The sequence below is a fragment of the Cebidichthys violaceus genome, unplaced genomic scaffold, assembly GCF_023349555.1.
Source record: "Cebidichthys violaceus isolate CVI_PGR_0920_01 unplaced genomic scaffold, fCebVio1.0.p SCAF_7, whole genome shotgun sequence".
Lineage (NCBI taxonomy): Eukaryota > Metazoa > Chordata > Actinopteri > Perciformes > Stichaeidae > Cebidichthys > Cebidichthys violaceus.
Window position 1 is genome coordinate 10,574,090 of NW_027176927.1, and position 22,669 is coordinate 10,596,758.

The 22,669-nt window shown below is 42.4% G+C and overlaps 1 protein-coding gene across 1 annotated transcript in view; it reads left to right on the forward strand.

Moving 5' to 3' along the window:
- znrf2b (zinc and ring finger 2b) overlaps positions 1-22,669 on the forward strand; it is a 29,743-nt gene that overhangs the window by 4,291 nt on the left and 2,783 nt on the right. Inside the window, exon 2 of the mRNA XM_068736135.1 lies at positions 15,993-16,088. Within this exon, the coding sequence (XP_068592236.1) occupies positions 15,993-16,088 (96 nt within the window). The remainder of the gene's footprint in view (positions 1-15,992; positions 16,089-22,669) is intronic.

The window sequence follows — 22,669 nt, forward strand, 5'->3', positions numbered from 1 at the left end:
TCTTTATTAAAGTTCAAAATGAAATAGTACTCTAGCAACTTCATTATCTGGTTATTTGTTCACAGTACAGCTGATAGAAGCATAGCCTGGTTTGTTGACATGATGTAGCTCAATGCCTGCTGTTAGCACATGGTGTCTCTTTCTGCTGGTGTTCTTCCTCATTCAGCTTCACATAACCACTCATTTCATTTTCAATTCATGAAAGTAACGTCAGTGCAGACGAGGCAGTAATCCAAGTTTCCAAAACAACTAATGAATACAATTTGTACACTTTAGAAGTAGAATGCATTTATCTGGTGCACTGAACTGTGGTGGAACGTTTAGTACTTTACTTGAGTATTTTGTATGGTATTAGTATATAAAGTAGTTCAAATTTGCTTCACCTTCAACATTAAACACGTTAATACATCTGTACGTTTCAACAATATCGCCTATATTATTATGGAATGGGCCATTTAGCATTATACTTTTACTTTTGATACTTTTAAGTATATTTTGATGTTAATACTTTTCTACTTTTAATTAAGAGTATTTGTACACTGTGATATTACTGTGGCTACTTCTTCCTCCACCGCTGGGCTCTAGTAAACAATCGAATCACAAACACAACAGTTGTATGAATACGAGAGGCAATGACACCCACCTACAGAGCAGCTCAAAGAGACGGGCTCTGTGTTTCAGAGCGGGTCTGGCATGGGATGCTGACGTTGCTCCAGACCCCACATGGGTCCGCCACAGTCTAGCTAATACATTATGCATAACAAAACTCAGTGTTCATTTAAATATACCTGATCATGTTGCACAGAAGGACGGTAGCATTTGCAGAGAACATTGAAAGATTGAAGCGTTCTATCTGCCCACAGACCCACGTCTGGTGTGTCATACACCCCCATCCTCCTACCTCACACTGAAAATGATCCTTTAAATTGATCGGCCTGGTGTGTGGGTCTGAACATGTTGGCACCACAGTTCAGTCAGGAAATGGCAGAGAGACAAGTGAAAAGACACGGACCCTGCTAGTCCTATAGCAAAGCTTTGCCTTCCAGATAACAGCAGCAACCTTTTACATGCACACAATAGACATCCCTGGGAATAAACACAATGCCCTCAGGCTGCCACAAAAGGGTCTGGATTGAACTCTGGATCTCTTCAAATCCTTGACTCCAATCTAGTCGTAGACTTGAAGAACCCTGGGAAAGCTTCTGACAGCCATGGAGCAGTCTGTGTTCTCCTTGTTAAAACGGAACACATTTAAAGGTGTACAGGGAGATGATGTCATAGTCCAGCCTGTAACCATTATGTGTGGGTTGATTGTAGAATATCAACCCAGTTAGCCTGTAAGCTGTTGTCAGCATGTGACTTGTATGGATGTAGCTCCTGTCATAGTGAAACAACAGTTTTACCAAATGGATACAGATCTAAATTCAAACTTTTGATGTCATGGACATGCTCACAGTGGGCTGCGCTGTGACTGAGAAACAGGAAGATAAGGACCTTTTGAGGGACCTTTTACGAGTGCAATCAAAGATTTTCCATCTGCAGTTCACCTATTCACTTCCTGTGTCCTCTTTTCCTTCAAAAAGTAATTACAGCTGGGTCAAAGGTTTGATACAGAGCTATAGATTCTCTGAAATGTATTCTGTACATGTGTCTGTAAAACAAAAGCAACACCAGCTGTCCTCTGTAATATTCCATTTGCAACAAACTGTTATCTATCCCCACAGTACCTCCTATACATTAGTGTGACTGCTAGGAGCCCAAAGTGACAGTCACACCTCTGCAGTGTTGCCATCCTGCTCTCGTCATTCCGTTTTTCTGGAAGTGCATTGGCCGACAGCGCTACATATTTATCCACTTTCTTATTCATGCTCCCATGGGGATATACACCATTTTCAATTTTAAGACCTGATGCTCTTCTTTTATAACCATCCTCAAAGCAATGGAACAAACACACAGTCAGTATTATGTAACAATCAACGACAGGCCCACGTGTTTGTGACTGAGCCCTTTATGAGATTCCACAGCAGGTATCTTCTGCTAACTTAAGGCATACCTTTTTATTGGAATGTAATGACTCCTTATTGGTAGCTGTCGCTCATGAACACTAGCTAATGTGGCAGGGGCTTGCTGTAGTTACCTATTAACCCTCTACCAGCTAGTATAGCAGACATAGCCTACAATTAGTATGATTATTTTAGCATGATTTAGTACCTAGCTGTATAATGTGCAACCTGCCTCTTGTAGGGATTGTTCATGACTTTAGAATTTTTGAAGTTATTAATCATGGGGTTGCTCATCGACATGCACTTGTAGCCCACAGCTTGCTACAAAAGAACAACATGAGCAGACAAAACAACAGAATAATGATCAAATAGTTCCACTAGATGTAAACACCAGCTCTCTCATCACTATCTCACATATCTTAAGTTTTGCAGTGACATGCCTTTTACAAGTTAGAGCAGCAGCAGTGTACCAACCGTCCACTCAAACATGAGAAAGACTTTTGGATCTCAGTGCTGCTGATACAATGAATATTACAGTATCTAAGGGGAGCTAGTAGGGCTTTAAAGCTTTATAATGTAATTGAATATTAATCATAATGACAATAATGTCAACAACATTATTTACAAAGCACCTTTCAAAACTACTGTTACAAAGTGCTTCTTAAACGTGAATAAATACAGGAAAGCAAATACAACATCACATTCAACAAATAGAAATAACAGAAGAAGTAAAAGCAATGGATGAAGGTACAGAAAATAAGTAACAGAAAGAATAATTATAGAAAAGTCAACGGTAAAAGTGAGTCTTGAGAGCTGATTAAACTGAGGGCAGTGCGTTTTCTAGTCAAAGCTATTCCAAAGGGTTTAGTCGTGTTGCGTGTCACATTCTTGTGGAGGAAATGTTTTTGTCCAGAATTTTAAAGTGATCAGAAGCTTACAAATCCAAACATTCTGTGTACTTAAGTTGACATAATGCAAAGAGAAGGTTGAGAATTACATATTGTAAGCCACATAAAGGAGATCTATAGTATCTTTCTAGAAGTGAATCCTTAAAGGGTTCTATGTGTCTGATTTAAGAAATAGAAATAGATTCTGTAGTGCATGCTGTATTGAATGAGAAAGCGGATCTCTCCTGCTGCGGAGCAGTGCCTGCTGTGCCTACATGTATCAGGATGCATTGCATGTGAGCGGCGACGTTACACAAGCTCTCTTAACTTTTTCTGACAAAATGACTATTCGAACGAATATGACTAATATTCTTACACCGAAGCAGCAAATACAACGTACTCCTTCTGAATTCAAGTTTCACTCTTACAGACACAGGACAAAACTAAATATCAAAAACAAACTAAGCAAAAAATCCCCAACAGTAGCTGCATTTCCTGCAGCTCTGGTTTGTGAGATTGTTAAAACAAATAAAAAGCTGGTTGATGTAGAACATCTGCGTAGCGAGGACGGGTTTGTTGCTCAACTGTTTTCTGCAAAGATCTGAAGTCAGATTGGAGCTGCCTGACAGTTCTTACTGAAGCTATAATTATTCATTCACAAGGACGCAGAGATCAGAAGCCTGCAAAGGCTCTCTTACTGAGACCATAAATGTTGTGTCTTACTGGAGAAAGGTCCACAGGTCAGAGGGAGGTTTTCAGGAGACCACAGAGCTGAGCCTCGGTGGTGTTCGTGGCTGAGTCGGTCCAGGTTAGCTAAAGTCTACCTTGACGAGATAAGCCGGTGGCGACCTAACTCGCTCTCCTAATCTTTGTCTGAATGCAGCAGCAGATGTGTGCTGGTGTCTAACTGCATGGCCTCACCTGAAGACATGTTTTGAAACCTCCTTTGTTGGTTGAGCGTACATCCTCACCTCTGCCCACCGGGCCAGTCGCTGAGTAAAGTGCTCAGCGTCACACAATGTTGAACTCAATATGAAAGAGTACTTTATCTCTGCAAAAAAAAAAAAAAAAACATCCACTGATGCTGGTGTGACCGAGCTCTTATTGATGGATGTTAGCAGCTGCTAACGCTTCAGTGTTTAAATAAATGGGCTGAGTGGATCCGGTTTAGGCAGGTGCTTATTGCAGTTTGCATGCACAAACCTCTAACATTTAGCCACCACGTTTCCTACTAGTGTTTTGGTAACGTAGCTATTTTCAGTATAATGTCAAGTTTACGGTAGCAAGGTATTTTTTAACCCAAATGATTCAGGTGCAGATTCTGCACCTACTTGTCATGCAAGTCAGTTGTCGGTCCCGGACTCTCTCTGCCCCTTAGAGAGCTGCAGGAATGAGTCCTAAAACCCAATCATGAGTCAGCATCTTTGCACTTTTGGTTTGCTCGTCTTGAAGTCAGTGTCTTTTCAATGTGTTTTTGGTTAGATGTCTGAAATGAGGTGTTTGGTTAAAAGAAGCTGAAACGATTTTTAATGTTTTGTTCTACGACAAAAAATACGTCAGTAACTACCTTGTGTAGTTTGAAGCTATTAGGTGTTATTTAAAAAAACAAACGGTTTTAACAAACGTCCTTCACTAGAGCACTAGTCCTCTTTTATATTAGTGGTGACATGAAGTCATGTGACCGTGGTGCAGTTCCTTTATAGCCTAACGTGAAGTCATGTGACTGTGGTGGAGTTCATTTATAGACAAAAGTGAAGTCATGTGACCGTGGTGGAGTTTCTTTATAGACTAACGTGAAGTCATGTGACCGTGGTGGAGTTCATTTATAGCCGAATGTGAAGTCATGTGACCGTGGTGGAGTTCCTTTATAGCCGAATGTGAAGTCATGTGACCGTGGTGGAGTTCCTTTATAGCCTAACGTGAAGTCATGTGACCATGGTGGAGTTTCTTTATAGACTAACGTTAACGTTTTACTTCTGCTGATTGTATTTACGCCTCAAAACTCATGTGTTCATTTGTGAAGATTTTCTTGATAATCAAAATGTGTAAGTGTCATTTAAACATTTGTTTGCAACAGAGATTCTTTTCTGCAATAATCTACAATTAGAATGTAAAAATCCCATTGGCTTTTTGTGGAGGGAACCAGTATAATGCTAACTTCCTGTTGGCCTACAAAAACACGTCATCTCTACAGCTCTCTATTGTAACAACCCTATCCTACTGCAGACACTAAGGAGACAGATGTACTGCTTTGAGCCACGTCATGCACATTCATTTATATAGATGTTTAAGTCTTAACTGACTGAGGGAGAGAGAGAACAAGTGTGACAGCTCACACAGAGAAAAAGTGAAAATGAAAGTCAACCGTATTTGGTTGTGTAATGCAATTTCAAGTCTTCATGATTAGTATAATAGCCTGTTTTAGAGTGTTAAAACGGTGGGGTTAGATCATGTTAGAACTGGTCCATTGTGTTCCTGAACAGACGCTGTCAGCACAGCCCTCCTGCTGATGAGACCTAAACACACACACAGTGTAGTCTGGAAGTGTATTTACCAGACTAGGTTTACACTCACACAGCCATGTCCCGGCCACATGTAAAGCATAAAGAGCCAGTCAGCAGCCACTTAATGCCTTTGCTTTGTTTGCCAGCTGTCTGTTTTTTGTCTCCCCCCCCCCCCCCAATCTCTTTTTCTTAAGTGTTGTCCATTTGCTGAGTCTGAGGCTACGAAAACAATCTCCGTCCACACAGCGTTTCAGCCATCGTTTTCGAAACGATCTCCGTCCACACCACACGCCTGAAAACGAATATCACGTGACTCTTCACGTACACTGGGGATGCGCCGATGTAAACAGGAAGTAGATTGTCTTATTTTGTAACTAAGCAACCAGAGTAATAAAGTAGTCTTTAATGATCTTAAGATCTTCTCTTAAATCTTCCTCTATAAACTCAAACAGATACAGGTCGTGGAAAGTTTTAAAGTTTTATTTTTCAGACTTAACGTTAGTTACAGAGCTGCGGGTCTCTCTCCCTCTCTCTCTCTCTCTCTCACTCTCTCTCTCACCGCTCACTGATCGCTTCAATAACAGCTGTTTCCTCCGCAGACATGCAGACTTTAACTACACAACAGCTGCTAGTAAAGACAACAAGGTCAGCAACGCCTGTAGTCAGTTGTCCGTGTTAAATTAACCTGGTAGTCGATCGCGGGTGTTACGTCATCGTTTCCAAACTTATGCGTTTACGTCCATCCAGACGAATAGTAGTAGTAGTGTAGATGTAGCCTGAGATGGCAGATGACAACATCCATTTGTGTTTTTAGGTGACTGTAGACCATTTCACAGTTGTAAACGTAAATATCCCAAATTACATACCATATGAAGTATGATGTAAAAATGTAGTATGTAGAGCATTCACACTGCATAGATGCAAGATGGCAAGATGGTGCCGCAGATGGCAGCCTCGGTACTGCGCTCTCTCGTAGTTTTTCTGTTTTTGTTTATTTGTCTCGTCTCCAGCTCTCCCTCTCTGATCACATTCAGTAGGGAGGAACTTTTAAACATCCGTCGATCCACAGGTCAAACTTTTTCGCCGTTTTTCATTGAACCAGAAAGCGTTACAGAGCTTTTATTTGGAGGAGCAACGGCTCTCCTCGGAGTTTACCGGAGACGCCAACGGGGGAAGCGTGCAGGAGCGCTCATTAAACTGCGTCAGCGGGGATTCCGAACTGCGCCCCCGTCAATCCATCTGGCGAATGTCCGCTTTCTGACCAACAACATAGATGAACTGCTGCTCCTCAACAAAGCAAACACGGACTTTAGCAGATCCGCTGCCCTGTGTTTCACTGAAACCTTGCTTGGTGAGCACAACCCGGACAGCGCACTACATCTGCCGGGCTTCCAAGCGGACTGCGTAACGACTCTGTCAGGGAAAACGAGGGGAGGCAGAATCTGCTTCTTGGTGTACGGATGTCACAGTGTTAAAGGAATCATGCAGCCCTCACTTAAAAACACTTTTAATAGTCTGCAAACCATTTTATTCACCGCAGGAGTTTTCCTCATTCATTCTGGCCGGTGTTTACGTCCCACCTCAGCCCTGTGTGAGCGAGGCACTCCAACATCTGGCTGAGCAGATAACTAACATGGAGCACAGACTCCCTGCTCATTGTTCTTGTGGACTTTAACAGAGCAAACCTCAGCAAAGAACTGCCTAAATACAGACAGCGTATTAAGTGTAGCACCAGGGAGAAAACCACACTGGACCATTGCTACACTGTAATAAAGGATGCATATCGCTCAGTCCCCCGTGCAGCTTTGAGACTCTCTGATCACTGTCTGGTTCATCTTCTCCCAACCTACAGACAGAAATTAAAATCTGCAAAGCCTGTGGTGAAGACTGTGAGGAGATGGACCAATGAGGCAAAGCTGGAGGTACAGTCCTGCTTTGTCTGCACTGAATGGAGTGTTTTTGAGGCTGCTGCTACAGACCTGGATGGGCTCACTGACACTGTGACATCGTACATCAGTTTTTGTGAGGACGTGTGCGCTGACAAAAACCTTCTGCACGCACAACAACAATAAACCCTGGTTCACTGCAAGACTCAGAAATCTTCATCGGGCTAAGGAGGAGGCCTACAGAAGGGGGGACAGGATCCTGGACAACCAAGCCAGAAACACACTGACGAGGGAGATCAAGGTAGCAAAGAGGAGCTACACTGAAAAGCTGGAGAAAATGTTCAGCCAACGACCCCTCCTCAGTGTGGAGAGGCCTGCAAGTACTCACTAACTACAGGAGAAATCCTTTGAGAGACTGGTTTTGACCCACCTGAAGGACTTCACAGGGCCCCTGCTGGACTCCTTGTAGTTTGCCTACTGTGCAAACAGGTCGGTGGATGATGCAGTCAGCATGGGACTGCACTCCATGCTGCAACACTTCGACTCCCCAGGGTTGTATGCAAGGGTTCTGTTTGTGGACTTCAGCTCAGCGTTCAACACCATCATCCCGGAAATACTCAAACCCAAACTCTCTCAGCTCACTGTGCCGGCATCCACCTGTCAGTGGATCACAAACTTCCTGACAGACAGGACGCAGCAGGTGAGGCTGGGAAAAATCACATCCAGCACCCGGACTATCAGCACCAGTGCCCCCCAGGGATGTGTGCTATTCCCACTGCTCTTCTCCCTCTACACCGACTGCACCTCAGAGGACCCAACTGTTAAACTCCTGAAGTTCGCAGACACAGCGGCCATCGGCCTCATCAGAGACGGTGACGAGTCTGCGTACAGGCGGGAGGTTGAACAGCTGGTCCTCTGGTGCGGTCACAGAACAACCTGGAGCTAAACAATCTCAAAACTGTGGAGATGACAGTGGACTTCAGGAGGAGCCCCCCCAACACTGCCCTCCCTCACCATACTCAACAGTACTGTGTCTGCGGTGGAGACCTTCAAGTTTCTGGGATCCACAATCTCCCAGGACCTGAAGTGGGCCCCCAACATTGACACCATCCGGAAAAAGGCCCAGCAGAGGTTGAACTTCCTGCGCCAGCTCAGGAAGTTCAACCTGCCTCAGGAGCTGCTAATTCTGTTTTACTCCACCATCATCCAGTCTGTTCTCTGTTCTTCCATCACTGTGTGGTTTGGATCGGCCACCAAACAGGACAAAAACAGACTACAACGGATTGTCAGGTCTGCAGAGGATCATTGTTCCAGCCTGCCCTCCATCCTGGACTTGTACAACTCCAGAGTCAGGAAACGGGCTGGAAAGATCACTGCAGACCCTTCACACCCTGGACACAAGCTGTTCCAACTCCTCCCCTCTGGTAGGCGCTACAGAGCTCTGTACGCCAAAACCATCAGACACAGGAACAGCTTCTTTCCACTGGCCGTCACTCTGATGAACAATTAATCAGAGAAACTACACTACTACCTCTGTTTGCACTATTACCACCACTTGCACTATCACCTCAATTCCATTGCCATTGTTGTTTATAGGTTTATGTTGAGAGCGAAGTGGAAACCGGAGTCAAATTCCAAAGCATACATGGCCAATAAAGCTGATTCTGCCTTGAGACAGATTGTCAGACCTTTGAGACTTTGAGCCAACCTAAAAGCTGTTAATGTGTCACTTTATTAAGTTTTTATGCAAGAAAGTAACCGTTTAGATTCCCAATATATGGTCAGTTTATCCAAATAACAACTGTTTGGAAATTGTGCACGACTGTTCTTAGAGATCTAATGGAGCCTTGAGACCAGCCAGCCGCCGCTTCAGTGTGAACAGTCTGTGCAAGGGTTCATTTAGTAGGCAGTACATACTGATTGAGTATAAGCATTGTTGAGAGATCGTATGAAAGTATAACTATTATAACCTGTAACCTTTTTGATTCATATAACCATTAAACATATATGCTGTTTTATTTCTTGATAGAGGTGATTAAACCTAGAAACTGTTTTTATTCATAATAGAAGTGATTAACCATATAAACTGCATAGACGCCTTATATAAAATAGTCACTCAAAACGTATCTTTCCTCTTCTTAACAGGACCAAAGCAGTTACAACCAGTTACATTCTGTGTCTGACTTAGAAAGAGGAGGACTCTTGTGAGTGACGCATGAACCTGAAGGAGGTACTAGAGAATTGGATAGACTTCTTGAATAGACAAGAAGACCCGTTCGCTGTCTTATCGACTTATAGGAGGACAGAAGACCCTTCTGCTATCAGAGAGGGAAGCATGAGGAAGAGGAAAGATAGACCCCCAAAAATACAGGAAGACAGCGGAGCAGAGCAGAGAGAAGAGGAGGGGAGATGCCAGGAGAGACCTGGATTATACAGCATCGCAAATGAGTGAAAACTGAGTAGAGGAAAGACCCCTTCAGAGTAGGAGTGTTAGAATGAGTTGTAGTAGCACAGTGACTGTTTCATTGAATTTAAATTGTTTTATGTGATTGTTATGTGAAAAACGTGAATAAAACCACAGCCTTACCATTTGTAAGTGTCTGAAGCCAAATAAAGTATTCTGGTTCTTTAGAACAATTTAACCCTCTTCCCCTGTCCGTTAACGGTGTGATCAGATGTGACGACTGAAACATGCAGAGGAGCTTAAGGTAAATTCCCTGGGTGAAGACTTGGCAGTGTTAGTCATAAAATGGTGAGAATGTTCACAATAGGCAATAGTAAAGTACAGACGAAGTACATAACTATTACATACAGGGTGCTAGGGTTGCATCCCATTAAGAGATGAGACAGTCTTTACCACCTCATGTCTGTGTGTTAATGCTGCATTCAGAAAGACAGGGAAACCTTTGGTTGTGTTTTTATGCTTAATTCCACTTTGGTTGACCCACTGCTAAACCTTGTAATCACACCTTGTAGCAATCCTTAATTAGCTACATTTGGGTGTATAGCTCATTATAAATGATCTGAATTGATTCAGATTTTATTGAGATTTACCTGCCAGTGATGGTATCATATACGTTCTTTTCCACTTGACTGCTTTTAATTAATATCTGAACAGAGTCTGGAACCCGACAAATGCTGTTTAGTCTGTCTATAAACTAAAATGTAAAACTACTATTTGGGGTTTTACCGGGCCAGGGGTTACGAACTGTAACTATGTCTCGACAACAAATCTGTTACTGGTTGTTTGCGAGTAACATGTAACTCCCTCTTCGACAGCAAATAGTTGTTTTTGACATTTGTACAGGACAGATAGATTAGAGTAAGATTTTGATAGGTGTATTTCTCACTTTGAACAAAGCCAGGCTAGCCGTTTCCCCCTGCGTCCAAACCACGTCATACCTCCAGCTCTTTACTTAAAGTCACAGTGTGTAGGATTTGGCGTTATCTAGTGGTGAGGTTACAGATTGCAACCACCTGAATACCTCTCCACTCACTCCTCCCTTTCCAAGACTATGACAACATGAGCCGCTGAGTGCAAAGCCGCGGTACGCCGTTCCTCTGGCTCAGAGGCCATTCACACCGTAACAACACTACTTTAGGAGCATTGGAAGTCAGGCTGCGGCTGGTTCTAATTATCTTTTTTTTTGCTGTTATTGTTTTGGTCTTTTTTGAGGCAACAGTGTTGGATTGCAATGAAAGGTGTTATTTTCTAGATGGCCTTACTTGGACCTGAGTGAGATATTTTGGTCTTTTCCCCGTGGCCTCCTGGTGCTTTGTGTGTGATGCTAATATTTACTGGGGGAGAGATGGAGAGCCCCCCGCCTCCTATTCTGTTATCATTCAGCTCTTATCCTCTCCATGTCCTCTGGAGGCCAGGGGCCAGTACTGTGGCTTCTACATGAATCAACAGGACAACATTTTAAGCATTATTGCATTATTGCTATGCATTTACTCCAAGTATTAAGTTTGCCCTTGTGGAAAAAGTCATCCTAATACCAACAACTCGCTCTGCACTGCCAAATTTCAGTGTAGCTCCCACGGGAGCACCAAAGTATCTCAGACGGGCAAATTTCAAGGCCTGGAAAATACCAACCGTTGGGAGCGCTGCTAGTGTTGGTTGTAGCTGACGTAACCTGACACTGATCAATGGTTTCATTTCAAACAAACAAACTGAAAATCAGTTTGGGCAAAAATGAGAATCCTGCTACCTGAATGTCTTGTTCACTAAATAAATAAATAAAATAATTCATTGGAACTACCTAAAAATATGAATTTATTAAACTATTATTTATAGTTATATAATTTACATTATTATAAATGTAACAATATAACAAATAACATAAATTATAACATTGCAACATCAATAATTATTAGTTATCGTTTCATTGTTAATAGTTATTTTACTATTAACTTGAATTAACTATCAATATTATATGTTGGTTATAAAGAGCCACGCTCTCTGAAGGTGGGCTGATCTTTAAGGTGGACCAGCTGATATTTTTTCAGATTTTTGATATTTCTTTTAACTGTAGCATCAATCGGTCAAAATACGTATTCTTAGTTAAAAGGTTAGTTATTAACATCCCTACTGCAAGTTATGCTCTGTTTTTAGGAAAACACAATGGCAAAATGTCAGCAACAGCATCATGTTCTATATTTAATTTGTTACAGTCAGCGTCTTGTTTAAGCAAGTACCCAAATGTGAGTACTTGTACTTGGTGCAGCCCTAGTCTGCACACGCAGTAGAGAACAGCACTGCAGGAAGAGAACAAGACTCTCAAACACTACAACAATCCCAGGCAATTCTCAACTTGACAATTTGCCTGCCTTTGTAAAAAGCCATGGGGTTCAGCCAGGCTTGTGAACTGATCGATAAAATGACGATTCATAAATCCCATTTAATAGCTTGGAGTCCAAGATGTGCTGATTCAGTTGAGCTGAGTTAAGGGCAGCAGATAATGAACAGGCTACTCTGAAGCTCTCCAAACGGCAGACACAGTCAGTACTGTGAAGAATGCTGGGTAACGGTGTGGTAAGATCTGAAGCTGCGGCTCATTCAGGAGAAACTTCAACTCTGTGGGTCACATCGGTCTTTGTGAGCACACAGAACACGATGCAGGAGAACAGCATTGATCTCGGGACCACTGCAGTCACTGTGAGTTTTCTTCAGTAAAAATAAGTCTTTGTGCAGATAAATTAGCTTTGACTTGTTCTTGGCTTTCATTTCATCCAGATTAGTTTTATCCGTTATCTTTTAAGAGTTCTGGAAACGATCACTCAGTGTGAGGACAGTGTTTGCCCAGCCATTAACCCGACCTTTGTGCTGTTCATTATTATTAGTTCAATTTGTGTTTTGATTCATCTCCCTGGTGAATTTTGGAGTTGGGCTGAACGCCACAGTTAAGCCAACGCAGCTCTTTCTTTCACCAGATAGGGATTCCCAGGCCAGTCCCTCCAGCATGTCCTTGTCCACCATCTGATCTTCTCTTGGCTTAGATGGTGGGACAAATACACAAGCTATCGACAACAGGCTGAATCTATGGCAGATGGACCTTCTTGGATGCTTTTTTAGTGGCATGGCTCAATAACAATATCAGTCAGTCGGTCGGTCCTCCACCGTGGTCCAGACTGAATTATCTTAACAATTGTTGGATGGATTGCTGTGACATTTGCTATTCAAGTTTCCTAGAGGATGAATCCTGATGACTTTGATAATCCATGATGTTGACACTTTAGTTTTTTATGAAATAGTTTGAGAACTATTGAATGGATTGGCGTTACATTTGGGACAGACCGTCATGTCCCCATCAGGATGAATTACAAACTGTAATCCCCTGACCTTTCATCAGGTCTGTCCAATCAGTCCCATCAGCCTCGGCTGTACCATGAGTTTAAGGCTAATTTGAAAATCTTAGCTTGTTAACACACTAAATTAGACGTAAAGATTATTCCTGCTCAGGGTCCCAAATTTCACTCTGTGGTCTATCTGCTAATGGTTGGTATACTGAAAAAACCTACCGTCTGATATGGTGTCATTAAAAACATTTGAGCTCATTGTATTAGTGTTGCTGTCATAAAAAGACAATCATTCCTCACCTTCTGATTGGTTATTGATCTGTTATCTGATCTTTTGATACAGTACATATTGACGAGCATACATCGTATGCTGAAGCCAGTCGATAAAAAACACATTGGGGTTAATCAACGTATGTGTTGAACTCGAGAGAGGTTTTTTCGTGAAGTAAGCATATTTCAGCAACCTGCCAGTGGTGCCTGACCTAATTTATTGTTTTTGCCAATGTAGATTTCAACTTCCTAATGAGCTGCGAGTGCTAATTTTAGACGGTGTTCTTGCTAAATATCAACATGCTAGCTCAACGAACAGCTGTGTACTTTCACACTTAACCTGTTTGGTTTAGTCAAAGCAAAATCATAACAAGTCCAATAATACCAATAATGCAGTCTTTCTACCTTTTTCAACCTTCTTTGCAGCCAAATGAAGAAGTATCTGAAAAGAAACCATCAATGTTTTTTTGAGCTGCTCTTATGTCACACCTATGGGATACTTCCTCTTTTGTTCTTCCTCTCCTTACTGAAACCAAAAGCCATATTAAACGATGCACTGATCTTTTTGTCCAACATGTTTTGTCCCCATGTCGCTATGAGAGCAGGAAGTAAAGAGGAGGTTTTTTGGTTTGTTTGCTGGCTTTTTGATTTTCTTTGCATGAAGAGAAATAAAAAATACTAATTCCATTGCCTCATCCTCCAAACATTTCCACCTTTCTTCAGTGTTGTTTTGGAAATTTGCAACTTTCCGCATTTGTGCCTCAAGGCGACAGATGTTTCCGATCACGCTGCGTTGTTTGTTTTCATCAAGTCTGTGGATAGGAATCCCACCACAGCAGCGTACTTTAAAAATAACAACTATTACCTGATTATTCCATCTCCTGTTTGTGATTTTAGGAGAAATATACTTCAAGAGGACAAAGGTTTAATGCTAGCAAGAGCAGGTATGACCTCAGACAGACATGCATGAGGACAAAAAAAAAAGGCCAATTTCACTTCCTGTAGAGAACATCCAGTTTACTGGATGAGTCATCACGGCCTCACACAATGACTTGTGGAGTCGTGCAGAGCTGGAATTCATCCTCGTCTCTCTTTCAGATAAATACACCTAGATGACACACTCCTAACTGTCAGCAGATGGCGGGCAGATCGTGAGCGATGGCGTCCTGTGTGAGCATGTTGTGATTCACTTAAATAGGTCAGACGAGCAGTGGATCGCCTGCTTCTGGCCGCACTAATCTATTCATCCCATCAGTGTCACAGCGTGTGGATAGACTGTAGGAAGCTCCACACACTGTATACATACGGCACACAGCGGTCACCTGTCACTGATATGTGACGGTCGGCACAGCTGTATGCTGGCAGCTGCTGGATGAATGAAAGGTGATGTTTGACAAAGGGCACACTGATGTCAGTGGAAACTGCGTGATTTGCTGCTGTTATGTGTGTGTGTGTGTGTGTGTGTGTGTGTGTGTGTGTGTGTGTGTGTGTGTGTGTGTGTGTGTGTGTGTGTGTGTGTGTGTGTGTGTGTGTGTGTGTGTGTGTGTGTGTTTAAACTGTAACTGTAAACATTTAGGGAGGATAATGTTTGGCTCATCTGTTAAGTTATCAGGGACCCTTTATAGAAATACATCTGCTTCTCACTGATTGGTGCTTAGCTGTGAACACTGCTGCCATTCCTCTTCATGCTGTCTCTGGTAATACATATGAAGCACATCTTTAATGTTAGGTGCATTTTATCAAATCAAGGGGATTGTCAATCTGGTGAAAACTGTTTCTAAATTAGAACCCTTAAAGCTCCAATGTGATATTTTTGCTTTAACAGTGGATCACATTGTTAATGTAATGTGGAATACTACTTGAAGACTGAACCATAGAGAATGATCACAGTGATGAACACCTGAGCTCTATGGAGAGTTTAAGCATCTTTCAGGTTCCTCTTTTGGTTTTCCAGCAGCAAACCTCCGTCTCATCGGTCTGGTTTCAGCAGCAGTCGGCCTCTGTACTCATGTCTGTCAGCCTTGATGCAAAGTCCCCCACTGCAAACTGCAATACGAGGGCAACTATTGCCTTGTTTTATGTTTTAAAATGAGCTGTAAAGAGTAGGCAGATCTCTGCATTACACTAATGTAATATGGGACCGGCTGACGGATGAGTTGACACTATTAAAATACTGTGTGGTAACGTCAGACTCTGAAGACATTCATGGCTAGTACAGAAAGTCTTAAGGACTATAACATAACCATGATAATCAGGCTGGTTTTCCTATTATTATTATTATTATTATGATCATGTATTATAGTAACCCCTTACTATAACAGTAGCTGCTGGTAACAGTTGTGTCTGGGAGGGCAAGGCTTTCCTGGGTTACGTCCACAGACAGTGATGTGTTGTGTTTCCTATTTGCTTGCAATAAATATACGTACACACTAATTAAATACAACTGGGCAGTTTGCATCAATAGCTTCTGAGGCTAGATAGAAACACAAGAAGTGGACAAACTGAAATGCGTATCATTCTTCTGACAGTGTGTGTGTGTGTGTGTGTGTGTGTGTGTGTGTGTGTGTGTGTGTGTGTGTGTGTGTGTGTGTGTGTGTGTGTGTGTGTGTGTGTGTGTGTGTGTTCTTCCTTTCTTTCTTCCAGGCTTCAAGTGCCCTGTGTGCTCCAAGTTCGTATCCTCGGATGAGATGGATCTTCACCTGGTCTTGTGTTTAACCAAACCCAGAGTAACGTATAATGGTAGGACTCTGTTCCTGTTGAACTTCACTAATATCATACACATAAGCAACGAAAGCCAAGCAGTGAAGCTGCAGAACAATCAGTGAGAAAATTAAACTATTATGATTAAAAATAATTAGCTTTGATCTAAGATAATATAAAAATAATAGAAACAAGAAATAACATTTATTTTTACAATTACCACTTGAAATGAGGAAGGACCTTGCAAATGATAAGGTAGTACATGGAAACCATACTTTAGTGTTTCATTTTTACCTCTTTACTTTAAGTTATTTTCTTTCTTTTTACGGAATGAACCAAGACTTATATATAAATAAATATATGTTAAATAAAACTAACTTCAATACAAGATATTATATGATAAATAAAAAGTAATAGAAATATAAGAAAATGTCACAAAAAGAATAAATGCAGGATGTGTAATTATGAGACCTTTGTCCTTCCAACAGGCTTATAATTATCCTATAGATGATCATCAGTGTTCAAAAACATCCTCATGAAATATGTAACCATAGCTGTGAAATCTTGTGTAAACTTTCTGTAACTTTTTTATATTATTACTGCTATTTATCCAGTATGATTATTCTTAGTGATGTTGGGGATGATGATGATGATGATGATGATGATAACAAAAACACATCATTATATCAGTTATGTAGTTATCAAATTAACTTCCAGTTATTTCCACATTTCTTGAGCCTATTTGTGTCTCTCTCCTCCCCGGACATTGCAGCACATTCCTCTGGTCACAGCTATTCTCATTCAGCAGGAATATATGACACACACACACACGCACACACAACCTCTAACACAAACAACTGTACCGTATTCAGATGATTACATCGTTTCATACGTCTTATGTATATAAGTGCATCCCTCCACTTATGTGACACATCTGAGCCTGATGTTTTGAGAGCTCTGCCAATATTTGTTTTTTAGTATGAAAGCATAACGTAAATATGTTTTATAGAGATCCCTTAAATATGGTTAATACACAGTAATATATGGTTGTGAGTCTGTTCTGAGTGTGATAATAAGGCTAAAATGTAACCTTGTTGGTGCTCTCTGGTGGACAACTGGACACTCTGCGGTGCTACTTGGCGGCGTCAGATGCACCAATACATGACGTCCCCGAGGTTCTTTATTGAATTGAGGTCTAGGAAACGTGAAGGCCAGTCAATGGCATCAATGCCTTTGTCATCCAGGAACCGCCTAAACACTCTGGCCACCAGGAGGAACGCGGGGCCCGCTGCACTGTGAGGAACCCGGGGCCCTCAAAGGATATGCCTCGCCAGACCGCCACTAACTCACCGCCAAACTGGTCATGCTGGATGATGTTGCAGGCAACTAGCACCCTGTCCAGCTCTCCTTATGTAATGGCCTGTCTCCTGGTCTCTCCTCCAGGCTCTTGAGACTGAGCAGGGAGACACAGCAAACCTTCTTGTGATTGCTCGTATGCCTGAAGGAGCTGGACTACATGTGGACCGCAGGTCCCGCCCATGCTACCAGTAGTGTGACAAGGGCACTAGCAAAATGCAAAACTAGAGAAAACTTAGCCAGGAAGGATCAGGAGAGACCTGCAAAACCCTTCCCTTTTTGGGGATTGTCTTACTGTGGCCTCTCCTGTCCACCTGTTGTCTCTTTCATTTGCACTAAAGCAGGTGAAATTGATTCACAATCGCTTACGCTTCCTAACTGGACAGATCGATATCCCAGAAGTGTAATTGACTTGGTTTACACTGTGATGATTAAGTGTTCTCTTAAGTTTTTTTGATCAGTATATATACATGCTCACACACACACACACACACACACACACACACACACACACACACACACACACACACACACACACAGTTATGTCCAAATACCAGCAAAATTAATGATATCTTCGGCTGTAGTTAATGTTTAGCACTAATTAACAAATGTTAGCGTGCTAACATGAAAGACTAAGATGTGCAAGCATTTAGCTAGGTGCAGTGTCACAGAGCCACTAGCACGGCTGCTAGTCTCACATCGTCAGACCTTTCTCCACAGCGCCGTCAGTGCTGAAGAAAGGTCCCACTCCACACATTATCCTTCTGCAATAGGGAGGTAAAGAAAACTAGCTTGTTTGTATTTATTTAAACCAATCACAATAGTCCTGGGCAGCACTAATCATAGGCTGCAGCAATGGTGCCCTTACCATATCGATAGTGGAAGGTGAGGGCAATCCACTTGAGACACACGGCGACTTATACCCACAGTCTACATCCTTCTGCATGGCTGTGGACTCCTGGCCTTGTTTAAATAGCTTTTGTGTTCAACATGTCTTTTGAAGAGGGACCAATAGTGTGCACATCCTGAGAAAAATACTCAGATAAAAGACACAAACGTAACTGTTGAGCACAAAGGACACTGTTAAGCTCTTAATATGGTTTATTTCTCATGAAGATTCCTCAAACCGGACTTGGCCATAGTTCATGAAGGAAGAGCAACACTAAAAGTGTGCAGACCTCCTTTGTGCCCTCCGGCGTTTCTCTTGACTTGCTATATATACATGTCTCCTGATGAGTCCTTCAAACTGTCTTTAAATAGGGGGCATGTGGTGTAAAAACGAGGGTCAACAAATAACACGGTCCATGTGAACTTGCTGAGCGGTGTGGATGTGCGTGTGTCCCAACATCATGGTCACTTAGCCCAGTGATCACAGCTGCTCCGTGGTGTTTGTGGCCATTCTAATAAGATAATCACCGCTCAGGCCTTCCTGCTGACTGCCTACACACACACACACACACACACACACACACACGCACACGCTGGCTCACATGACCCTGAAGGACTGTAATCAGCATGTTTATGTTCCTCTCAGTCATTTGCTTTTAGCCATGCAAAGACTGCCTTTCTCTCTCTCTCTCTCTCTCTCTCTCTCTCTCTCTCTCTCTATCTCGCTCTCTCGCTCTCTCTCGCTCTCTCTCTCTCTCGCTCTCTCTCGCTCTCTCTCTCTCTCTCTCGCTCTATCTCTCTCTCTCTCTCTCGCTCTCTCTCGCTCTCTCTCTCTCTCTCTCTCTCTCTCGCTCTCTCTCTCAATACATCAACAGTCTAGACTTTTTTTGCATGCTATTGAGTAATGTTTTTTCTTGTCTAATTTTGTCGTATGTTTTATACGTCAAGTATCAACATTGTGAAAAGACAGAACATATAGAGTATTATACAATCTGTCACTGACGTCATTTGTTAATGATTGACACAGCCAATCACAATGCTACTGCTGGAAACCTGCACAGCAGAAACAGCAAAGATCCAGGTGAAAATCCCCCACACCTCAGTCAATAGACTTGTGGTTTGGCCTTGTAGTACTGTTTATTTACACCTAAATATATCCAGCGCTGGTTCATGACCCAGACGCACACAAACAGCAGCTGTCACGTGGACATAACATCACAGCCCCCTGTCTGCATGGGTTTCCAGAGAGCCGCATTCTGCAGCATGACATTTTTCACGACCCTGTTTCAGATTTACAAGCTGCTGTGAAACAGACTGATGACGCTGCCAGAGCCCAGTTCATTCTAGTAAACACCATAGACAGGAAACTACAGCTCAGCGATCAGCCCGCTGCAGTAAAAGCTCTTTGCTGATCCCCTGCTGGGGTCATTACAGCGGTCTAAGTTCAAAGAGATATTTTTAACTGTTGCCTGTCGTCTAGATATTCATCAGGGTTGCCAATATGTTTTTTTAGATATATTTTCCGATATATATTTTTTAATACAGAGACACATGACAGTATTTAATGGTACATTGGAGCATTGTCACACAAAATAAGAACACCTCATCAGCTTAAAGAACTGTCATACCATCCACGGGAAGTGAAACTAGAAGGTTAAGCATCTCTTTAAAGGCAGAATGAGTAGGATTTTTATAGTAAACTATTTTTAGACTCATACAAAAATAATCCTTTTCAATTATCACATCTGACAGAAGTTTGTGGTGGTGTCTGGATCTGCAGAGACCCTGCCTTCTGACTCTGACCTATTTTCTGATTTTGCAATATGTGCGACATTTCTTGGCATCAATGACGTACAAAGCGACCAGCTGTCAGATCGTAAGCACGCGTCCAAGAGGAAGCTACGGAAATGGAAAAAACACTAAAATAGTTTGGTGAACCGCCAAGTGGACAAATGTGTTCTTGTTCCAAAACGAGAGTGAAGACTCAGTGTATGGCTACAAAGAAGCTCACATAGCATAGAGCACAGAACCACCTGAACGACTGTGACTACCAGAAGTTGGTTGCACAATCAGTGTCAGTGTACAAAGACACCAATGTGAATAGAAATACGTGATACACAGATGATATATTGAATTGCTTTCTTTCAGAGAGTGAGATGGAAGGATTAACAGTCAGTCAGGAAGCAATTAGCCTAGCTTAGCATAAAGACTGATGACATAACTCAAAAACACACCATCACCTCTCCTTGTTTTCAGTCTTTATGCTAAGCTAACTCCTGGGCATCAAACCCATATTACAAGATGGCGCCCCATTCATTCCAGTGAACGTTGCTCACTGGGCACACAGGCTCAACAGGTTGATCACATGTGTTACAGACTCTCTCTGGCCAAGCCAGCTGACCTCCTGCTGACTCACTGCACACAACAAATATTAATGACATGAAAAAATAACATACTCTAGAGTCAAATTAGATTGGACTCAGCCAGCTGTTCCTTTTGCAATAATTGTGAATTAGGAAAAGTAATTTTGTGCCAGTGTCGCTGCATGTGAACCCACAGACATGCATCCTATCTCAGCGTATCCTCCAGTGTGTGTGTGTGTGTGTGTGTGTGTGTGTGTGTGTGTGTGTGTGTGTGTGTGTGTGTGTGTGTGTGTGTGTAGCTACTGAGAACATTAATGCCCAGCAACGAAAGCAAACGGTTCTAACAAAGCGAGTGTCTGCAGCATACATCAGTATAATTATTGTCAGTCTGACTGTCTGACTGTATGAAAGAATGAACCGGCACTGTCAGGTCATTAAAGATGTTTCCCCCTCAGCTGAGCTGCATGCCATGTGCTGCAGCCCATAATAACTAGCTTTCTGGGCCTGTGTGGGTTAATCCACTGTTACATAAGGCCAGTTCTAATGCTGCAGGTGATGGGTTTAATGGGGCATACTCTGACTTTCATTTTAGACCCAAACTAATGCTATGCATAGCAGGAAGAGATGAGAACTGCTGAGTGTTAACACACACACACACACACACACACACACACACACACACACACACAAAGAATACAGAGGTTTAGTTTTCCAGGTGGCCATTCAGTTGATTGAGTGTAGTAACACATCAATGCTGCCTTCAGGGATATTTTGGAAATAACAGAATTACAACTTGAGTATGCATAAAAGATGAAGGTAGTAGTGGAGACAATTACAACAGTACACCTGTATTCTTATGTGTACTATGTGTAGTATTACTAAGGAAGAAGTACTATAAGTCGTGGTGACATATCTAACACAAGCATGTTACTTTATTACTACTCTATCTTACTACAGCTTCGTATTATTGTGTTTTTTTGGTATAATTTTATATATTTGATGCTATATCATAGTATTCTTTTTATTTGTGTTATATATTCACAGTACTGTATTATTACTGTATAATGTGTCTATAATTAACGTTTCCTCATCTGACTGAATGATATCTTGTGTAAGCTGCTGCAGTGTTGGAGCAACTGAACTACTTGGGTAGGTTTAGGAGAAGTTGGTGGTTTGGGTTACAATCCGTACTTATTTTTTTTTCGTTTCACTGAAGCGTGATGGTACATGACAGTTTCCCATTTCTTTACAGTCCTTTGCATTTTTATTGAACACTGCAAGGTCTTTTGAGTCTCAGGATTGGGTAGTAGGGGGCAGACAAGGCAGTGCTCCATACTATGGTCTGCTTCTCCACATTCACAGGTGGTTGGGCCGGTCTTGTAGCCCCATCTGACCAGGGCAGCTTTTGATCGTCCCGTTCTTGTTCTGAGGCGGTTTAGTGTTTTCCATTGAGACCGAGGTGCTTCTGGGCCAGGGGGGAGGTTTTCAGTAAGGGGGTATTCCCATGACAGGAGGAGGAGGGACATTCTCAAGCTTTTCCCTCCAGAGTTGGATTCTGGTTTCTTCCCGAGACTTTGTTTGGGACTGGACATGGCTGAAAAAGCTTCTTCTTGATTTTAGCCGTTGGGCCGGAGGGTGACATCCACGGAGGGGATGGCGTTCATCTCTAGTAGATTTCGTTTTTTCGACTCGGCTGGCAACTTCTCGTCTAATATCAGCAGGGGCAATGCCAGCGAGGAGGTGAAGGTTGCTTGTGTTGGTGGGTTTCAAGCAGCCAGTGATCAGGCGGCAGGTGTTGTTCAGTGCTGGGTCAAGTTTCTTGGCATGGGTTGACCTCTCCCAAACAGGACATGCATATTCCGCAGAGGAATAGCACAGGGCCAGAGCAGTAGCTCTTAATGTGTGTGCTGTGGCTCCCCATTTGGAGTTGGTCAGTTTCCGTAGAATGTTGTTTCGGGAACCGACTTTGGATTTTGTGTTGTTGACGTGCTCCTTAAAGGAGAGCGTACGATC